Genomic DNA, 9,264 nt, shown 5'->3' with positions numbered 1-9,264 from the left:
TTAATGTTTCCCACAAATATTCCCCCCTCTTCAATTATATATATATATATATATATATATATATATATATATATTTTAATATATAAAAAAAAGTAAAAATAAAGAGAGGAGTGTTTATTCCACATAACGGATGTGCCATGTCATTTTTACAACAAGCCAATAATCGTTTGCGATATGGAATCTTTATTTATTGTTTATTTTTTTATCATTAAACATTTGCACATAGCTAACGTCTCATTGGTTTGTTGCACGAATGACGTGGCGCAATCGTTGCGTTGTATAATTATTCTAGAGAGAGTATGTAATTGTTGGCTTAAGGCATGAAATTGTAATAAAAATCCATAAAAGGAAAAAAAAGAAAGAAAAGAGAAGCCACGTTTTGGAGTGAATTTTAAATGAAAAGTTTCGCAGTTTCGTAGTAAATTCACACAAACATCAAATATCAGTTTCTCTCTTTATATTTCTCCTCTCCCAACTCAACCGTCTCTCCGTGTCTAACTCGCGTTTTCCAATTCTAATCAAACCCATTAAACCAACACAAATCCATCGTCCAAATTAAACCCTTCTCTACAACAATTCGAAATTCATCTCTTTTTCTTGCTCATTACAGATCTCCCTCGTCGATTTCGCCTCTTGATCGGCTTATACGAACTGGGTTTCTCTTGGTTTTGTTTAATATCATCAGAATAAACAAAAAATTTGAGTGATTCTGCAGAAATTATTTGAATTGGATGATGTTGACCGTAACACAACATGGGTGTTGAAGTACTATGGAAGTTCTGGTTACCTGACAACAACTACAATAATTACAACTTCGATAATAATAATAATAATAATATGTCGTTTTACATTGGTCGTGAGGCTTCTAAGGTTTTTTTTTTTAATTTGATTCTTGTTTGTTAGTTGATTACTGATTGGGTTTTGTTTTATGTTGTTTTTGGTGATTTGGGTATTTTGATTTGATGCTAAAGTTTGTTTCTTGGGTGGTTTTTGAAGCTATGGAAGAGAATTTGTGCAGAGGCTACTACAGAGATCAATCTTCTTGCTGAAAATTGGAAATATATTCTTGCTGGTTTAATTTGTCAGGTTTGGCTTCATTTCAGCTATTGAATTTGTGTTTAGTTGGAGTGCTTTGTTTTCTCATTGTTTACTTGACTTTAACTTCTATTCAAGGCTGTGATGTGACTTGCTTTACGGTTTGTTTTGATAAAAAGTGTTGATTCTGGTGGGAGGTTTGAGTCACTGTTCCCTACATGGTCTGATTTTGTGACAAAACTTGTCAAAATTTAGCATGAGTTGAAAGTCCCTATCAAATTTATATTGGGTAAATGAAACTTTAACTTTGAAAGAAGTTTTTATTTCTTGGCGTTGTTAACAATTTGGTGCTTGTTTCGTATGCTATTTTGAGTTCCCACAATGTTTTTGGTGCTTGTTTTTGTTTACTCGGGTGATCTGTAAGAAGATTGCGCCGATAACTGGGAATGATCACCTTCCATATAAGAGTTTTAGAGTTTTTTTATTTGTTTGGTGTGTCTTCCATTTGTAATTTGCGATTTATACGCTTTTCTGGGGATAGATGTTCCATCTGTGTTATCTTCAAGTGATTTCATATTATTTTATTTATTTAAATGGGCTTTCCTTTTATGATTTTGTTTAGTTTTTCACTGTTATTCTCAATCTTATTCTTACAGATAACCATCAGTATTATTGTATTCCACTTTGGCTCATCTTATTTTTGTTTCTTTATTGCAGTATATACATGGTTTGGCTGCAAGAGGAGTTCATTATCTACACAGGCCGGCACCAACATTGCAGGACGCAGGGTTCTTTCTCCTTCCGGTTTGTGTCTATTGACAGCATCTGTTATACGTTCAGTTGAAATAGTTTTCTTTTTTGTATCTAACTCTGATATCTATTTTAGGAACTTGGGCAAGAGAAAGGCTACATCAGTGAGACAGTGTTCAGCTGTGTCTTCCTAGCTTTTGTATTGGTAAGGTTCTTCACAAATTTCCGCCCTTGTTAATTTTATTTTGCTGGATCGTCTCATTTTCTCTCTCTTCCTCTAACTGTATTTATTTGTGCATGTTTTTCTCTTAAAAATAAGTCACTTCTGATTGGTTATTGTTGTTACCATCTTTTGGTGTCAGGATTGCTGATGTCGCACGTCTTGTTTATAACTAAATACAAGTGAAGTTTTACATGTTCTACTGTTTCACGAAATGCACAATTATCAGGACAACATACTTTTGTAGCACGAAACAAACTTCAAGAATGAGATTTGAATTGAACTTTTACTTTCACAGAATCATACAAAATCTTAGGAAGTTAATTTCTGCTGCATTTGGGAAAACAACTTTGACGAAGTAGATTGTTAAATTAGTTAGATTACAACTAAGATAATGCGAATGATTTTAAAAGATTGACTACTTTTATAAATTGCTAGTCCGTGTCATAAATGTTCTTGCTAATGTTTTTCACTATGTCCATGATCTGTTTTTGAAATCTCTTAAGTATCCTACTTATTCTAATAAATATTGGGTATATTCTGTTGCAGTGGACTTTCCATCCTTTCATCTGCAAGAGCAAAAAGTTCTACACAGTTCTAATTTGGTGCAGGATTCTAGCATTTTTAGTTGTAAGTGGCAATGCATTTCACCATTTATAAATGTTGATCTTGCCTTGATAAGATCGGAAACGGGATGATATTTATTCAGCTGTATATGGGGATTAGAGCTGAAAACAGCAAGCACACATGTGCACAGATTGTTAGAGTGAGAAACATTAATCAGAAGTGCGGCTCATGTTTCGATTGCTGCCTCATTTCTGCATTTCTATTTGGAAAAACTTGTATTGAAGTATCTGATTGTTTCTTTGGTTTTCTGCTCCAGGCTTCTCAATTTCTTCGGGTAATCACATTCTATTCTACCCAGCTTCCAGGTCCGAATTACCACTGCCGCGAGGTACGGTGCAGCAGGGAGCTGTTTAGTTTAGTTTAGTTGATGTTACAACTGCTACTGTTTCTTTATGTAAAATTTGTAAAGTAGGATCTGAAACTTTGTTCCAAAAACTAATTAGGATCCTAAACTTCGTTCCAAAAAAATAGGCTCTTAAACTTAAAATACAAAAGCTATAATATAACTTGGTATTTCCTTTTGCATTCTTGCAGGGCTCCAAACTTGCTAGGCTGCCACGTCCTGAGAGTGTTATTGAAGTACTTTTAATTAATTGTAGGTTGCTTATATTTTTATTTTTGTCCTTTATTATGCTTCCTCAATAGTTTTCTGTGCTAATTTCTCATTTTTGAACATGCAGTTCCTCGAGGGGTGGTATTTGGTTGCGGTGATTTGATTTTTTCATCGCACATGATATTTACCTTGGTGTTTGTTCTCACATATCAGAAGTATGGCTCAGTAAGGTAAGATATGGCTTTTTTTTATATCATGTTCTTGCTCCAAAAACAATAGAAGTAAAAATAAAAAGAACTGTTGTGATTTCATAAGAAAGAAATTATCATTTGTACATTGCGGGGAAGAAATCTAATGTGCACGAGTGCAGTAAGTGGGATCTGTCCGGAAAAATAACAAACAAATACATTAGCTGTTCTACCTTGTGTTTCTCTTTTTTCGTATGTTAGAGTTGACTTGCGTTGCTATCCTTTTCCCTTTTGACCTTTAATCTTTCATCTGGATCAGATTCCTGCTTACTGGATTGACTAATTTCAAATTGTCTTTGTAGGTTCATAAAGCAATTAGGCTGGGTCTTTGCCGTGTTTCAGAGCATTCTAATCATTGCCTCCCGCAAACATTATACAGTTGACGTTGTTGTCGCATGGTACGTAATTATTCATTTTTGTGTTTGTTTGTCGATGAGAGAATTTATTCAGATTCTTGATTTAGTTCAATATTTTATGCTTCTGCAGGTATACTGTTAACCTAGTGGTATTTTTTATAGACAAGAAATTACCAGGTGAGAATCATCTTGATGTTCTTTTTTCTTTATTTTTCTTGTGCTTCATATGAGTTAGAAACTGACATTGAAATGGAAAATGAACAGAGCTACCTGATCGGACCAATGGAGCTGCGTCTCTGTTATTACCATTGAGTACCAAAGAGAAGGACGTCAAGAACAAAGAAGAGAATCACAAGCTCTTGAATGGGAATTCAGTCGATCCTTCTGATCGGGTATGGTTATCCGTCAAATCTACTTGCTTCGACGACAAACACTTTTCCGATAATATTTGATTTTGATCCTTATTTGTTATCTTCTCCAGAGGCAGAGAACTCAAGTAAATGGGAAGACGCTAGAAGATGCCAACGGAGTCCATGCTGATACTAACGGAATGAACGGTGTGTAGATGAAGGAAGATACGAGGCGTAAATGGTTGAAGGACTGCTTTGTTACATGATCTTTAAGAACAACCCCATATGTTGATTATGGTAAAAAATTGATTTGTAATGTAGAGAAATGAAAATGGGCAGCACATTTGTACATTTTGGCAGTCTGTCATATGGATAAAAACAAGTATCTCATCAGCATCATCTCTTTATGGTTTGTCCTGTGCATGTGATGTGATGCTGTTGAAACTTGCCTTCTCTTTTGCTTACAGTTGTTTGTTTTTAACACGGTGAAGGCCGAAGGCTGTTTCACTTATTAACAACCCTGCGATAACTGTCTATGATTCAAATTCTGATATGTATTTATTACTATGCTGTGTCGAACTGATTTTTATTGATGAAATGCCGAATGCGCTTTCAAGTTGTATTGTATCATCCGCATCTGGAGGTAGTTTAGCTACGAGCAAAGGGTTTATGCAATTCTCAACTTGTATTGTATCATCCGTACCCGGAGGTAGTTTAGCTATGAGCAAAGGATATTTACGGGACTCGAATGCTCTGGAGCTAGTTATTCTTTATTAAATTGCTCTTGAATCATGCACGGAGCTCAAATAATTCAAATTTAGCTATTTTTGTGTGAATTGGAGACAAAAATTTCTTATTCTAGGTCGAATGATGATGATGTTTCTTGCAAAATATCTCTAAAATTAAGGCAAGCAATTGAGTGTTCAATGTCTCTAATTTTTTTTTTGTCATCAAGTCAATTTAAACAAAATGAAAATAAAAATGAAAAGGCGTCAAAGGAGAATAATTGGGAGGTTTGCATTTGAAATGAAGACAGAAGTTTGAATCACATGCCTGATGCCGCCCTTGCTCTGAGAACATGTCATGCTCAACTGTCTAAAGGTGGACAAATTTTCTTTTAACAATTATAAATTAGGCTGTCACATGCTTTATAACGTGCTTGACAAAAATTCCAGCTTATGATTTTCGATTCATTAACTGGACCCACCAATTATCTATAATTATACTAAAGTATTTCTATTAGGTAATATAATAATTTTACGTGGTATTTTAAATGGCTAAAACATATTGATGCGTACTAAGTTGGAGATGAAAAACAGTATAAATAAATTTTTTTGGAAATTGGATTTCAAGTCTTGAATTTTTGTGGTGTTGATGGATTTGAACTTTTACTTTGAAATGCCTCAATTATAATTATTACTAGATATATTCTCATAGGGTACTGAACTAAACTGGATATATGAAGTGAGTTAAGAGTATAGCAGTAACCGGCCTAAACTCTCACAATAAAATAGTACTTTGACGGATTTCTTAAATCATGAGTACAAATAGTCGATGTACTAGGCTGTGAGTGATGCTACTTCACATGAGGTATATCAATAGCGGAAGGTTTGTGAGATCGGCTTTCAACATCACGGGTTAAACGGGTTGTTCTAGGGTGTAAGACGAGAAGACATAGTTTCTATTGTAATGCAACAAGTGGTTGGTATAACTGGTAAATTGATAATATTAATAACCGAAAAATTTGTAATCATGTCCAAAAACAATTCTAAATATAATTTTTGGTTCTTTAATAAAATTAAGTGGAAGTAGTTTGAATATTATCACCCATTATAGATGAAACGCTTGTAGAAGCTTAAAAACTATAAGTATTTTTTTTTTTATGTTTTTCAGTTTTTAGATTACATTTAACAAATCCTAACATTTCACTTTTTTAGGCTAATAGGCTGAAAGACTACCGACCTTTATTGTTTTTTTCAATAGAGACCTCGATCTAGTAAAACGATCAATTTTACCCTATTTCATATTTTTGTCTTTCAATAGCATCCTAAATTGAAAAAATTAGATTATATAATTATTATAAGGATGAAAATATTCAAAACAACTCAATTTAAGGGCTATATCAATTTTTTTTTATTTGGACAAATTCAAACAAGTCCTTTAACTTAAAAAATTTCTAATAAATTCTAAATAAATAAAAATTAATTAGATAAATATATAATTTGAAGAATTCTGTTAAATTATTTACCTTTGTAAATTGATATTCTCCGAATCCACTAACGCCTTTCTCGGACTCACGATCTGCCGCTGCCTATAATACTCCTCTGATTCACGAACCGCCGCCGTCTAATGAACAAGACGAACCGTTCGTCTTCTCTATGGAGAAGATCTCGTCCTTCCATGAAAAAACGAGCAGACCTTGCTCGTCTTCTATGAAAGACGACGGTAGGTCTGAGGGCGGGTGGCAGGTCTGAGGAAGGCGGCGACGGAGTCGGAGGTCTTTCGTTAATTAAATTATTTTTTTAATATTTGTCTTTTGTTTTGTGGGAAAGATGGTTTGTTGTGCAATTTATAACATCGAAGAATATTTGGAATATTTGATAAATGTGAAAGGTCTATTTTGAATGTTATCCAAATAAAAGGAGTTCAATTTAATATTTCAGTGTAAAATTGAAAACAATAGAACAACGTCGGATTGAAGTTGACTTATGTCAGGGTGCATTCCAAAAAATGTAAAGATCGATAACTTTTCAGCTTATTAGTCTTTAATTTATTTAAACGGTTGGATTTTTATATGAGAATTTTTTTATTATGATTTATATTATTACTTTTTATATTGATATATTTATTTTTAGCTACTAAACTTGACTTAGAATGTTTTCAACTTATAAAGAACTAAATGGTTCTACCGGTATGTATTTCGTGAATTGTTTGGCAATGTTTTTAATGTGTAATGTAGCTTATGATTGCTTTAACATGCACATTTTTACTATTATTTTTTTCACTTGTCTATATTTTTTACTCATACTTGCTTATATACGAATTCGTTTTTTTATATTTTATAGGTATAAACACTACTAAAATGTTTGCTTTTAGCGACGGATTTTTCCGTCGCTAAAAGCATGAAATCCGTCGGGAAAACGTTTCCCGACGGATTCAATCCGTCGGGAAAACGTTTCCCGACGGATTCAATCCGTCGGGAAAACGTTTCCCGACGGATTCAATCCGTCGGGAAAACGTTTCCCGACGGATTCAATCCGTCGGCAAAATCCTCGTCGCTAAATTTTTGGCGACAGACCAAAAAATTTGGCGACAGATTTTTCAGAAATTGCCGACGGATTTTAGCGACGGATTTAAATCCGTCGCTAATTACCGACGGATTTAAATCCGTCGCTAATTACCGACGGATTTTAGCGACGGATTTAAATCCGTCACTAATTACCAAAAAATAAAAAAAAATTAAATCGTAAAATAAATTATTATTATTTAATCGGTCACACACCCGTCACACTCCGTCAACCTCCGTCCCCCACCCGTCCCCCGTCGCCCTCGGTTACCCATCCGTTGCCTCCATCACCCACTCGCAATTTTTACAAACTTCCCAGTAGGTCACCCATCCTTCCCACTGCTCCCACTCATTGCTCTTTAACTTTGAAGTTCTCCCGCGCCTATCTACACCTGAACCAGCTCAGCTTCTTGTTATATATATATGTATATTTATATTTAAATGTAACTAAAAATGACAAATACTTCCTCCCACATTTTAATATAATTATTTTTTATAATTAATAGTTATTTTAAATAATTATTAATGAATAAATAAATAACAATATTTTCAATATATATATTTATGTTATATTTAAATAATATTATATATAATTAAAATAATAATAATTATTTTTTCTTTAATAATTATTTTTCTAAATAATTTTTTGATAAAAAAATTATTTAATTTAATAATTTTTTTACGATTTTTTTTATTTTTTGGTAATTAGTGACGGATTTAAATCCGTCGCTAAAATCCGTCGGTAATTAGCGACGGATTCAAATCCGTCGCTAAAAACAGATTTTGCGACGGATTTGAAATCCGTCGCTAAATACATCAACAATAATTGGCGGGAGTGTTCCCGCCAACTTTAGCGACGGATTTTCCGTCGCTAAAGTTGGCGGGAACACTCCCGCCAATTTAAATGACAATTTAGCGACGGATTTCAAATCCGTCGCTAAAATCCGTCGGTAAACCACAGTTTTTTAGTAGTGAAAAATATATTTGTTATTTTTTACTTAGATATGGACGGCATGCAAAAAATTATTTTTAATAATGATAATGATGATGATCAAATTTGAAAAAATGACTATCTATGTAGCTGGAATTGTATTCGAATCTTCTTTCATCTATATTTATAAAAAAAACTATGCATATATTCATTTCAAATAGGAATAATATGTAAATCAAGATGTCCGAACGTATTTAGAATGGATAAAGATATAATTAGTAAAGTCTTTCGTGAAGTATCAAAGTCAATGATGTGACTTTCAATCGATATAATAAAACCAAAGTATCCTACATTTTTTAACTCTTATAGAAATACTCGACGATGAAAGATACATGACTTACTTTAATGTATTTATTCAAAAAGTATAGCTTGACATATATGTTTAATTACTTATAGAATTACTTACACATATCTAAAATTAAAAAATAGGATTGCATTGCAGTTTTGAGATGCTCAGAGTATTAATTTGTTTGTTGTTTTGATATGCAATTCACATTGATGTTGGTTGGATGGGAAGGTACAACACACGATGTTCGAATTTTTCAACATGCTATTCATAAAAAAAGCATTAAATTTTCCTAATCCACCGCCCGGTATTATTCTATAATTATTCAAATATTATAATTATAATACTGATATTAGTTTTTAATATAGTTGTTATATTATATATGCAGAAAAATATTATCTAGTAGATGTTGGATATTCACAAATAGAATAATTTATCGCACCATATAAAAGAGTTAGATATCATCTACCTGAACTTCAACATGATAGTCGGCCGAAATGATTAAAAGAAACTTTCAATAGGTAGCATTCATCTTTTAAAAGTTGCATCGAGAGAATTTTTG

General features: G+C 33.0%; 1 protein-coding gene across 1 annotated transcript; it reads left to right on the top strand.

Moving 5' to 3' along the window:
* Positions 1-389: 389 nt before the first annotated feature.
* On the top strand, positions 390-4,703 carry LOC126664456 (phosphatidylinositol:ceramide inositolphosphotransferase 1). Its single transcript, XM_050356849.2, has 12 exons — positions 390-870; positions 997-1,086; positions 1,753-1,839; positions 1,922-1,990; positions 2,555-2,635; positions 2,889-2,960; positions 3,167-3,227; positions 3,313-3,415; positions 3,736-3,831; positions 3,920-3,966; positions 4,054-4,181; positions 4,271-4,703. The coding sequence occupies exons 1-12, from the start codon at positions 754-756 to the stop codon at positions 4,352-4,354; spliced, it is 1,035 nt and encodes a 344-aa protein (XP_050212806.1). The 5' UTR covers positions 390-753; the 3' UTR covers positions 4,355-4,703.
* Positions 4,704-9,264: the final 4,561 nt, after the last annotated feature.

The sequence above is a fragment of the Mercurialis annua genome, linkage group LG1-X (assembly GCF_937616625.2).
Source record: "Mercurialis annua linkage group LG1-X, ddMerAnnu1.2, whole genome shotgun sequence".
In the NCBI taxonomy this organism is placed as follows: domain Eukaryota; kingdom Viridiplantae; phylum Streptophyta; class Magnoliopsida; order Malpighiales; family Euphorbiaceae; genus Mercurialis; species Mercurialis annua.
Note: the sequence above shows the minus strand (reverse complement) of the source record. Positions and strands in the feature narration are given on the sequence as shown.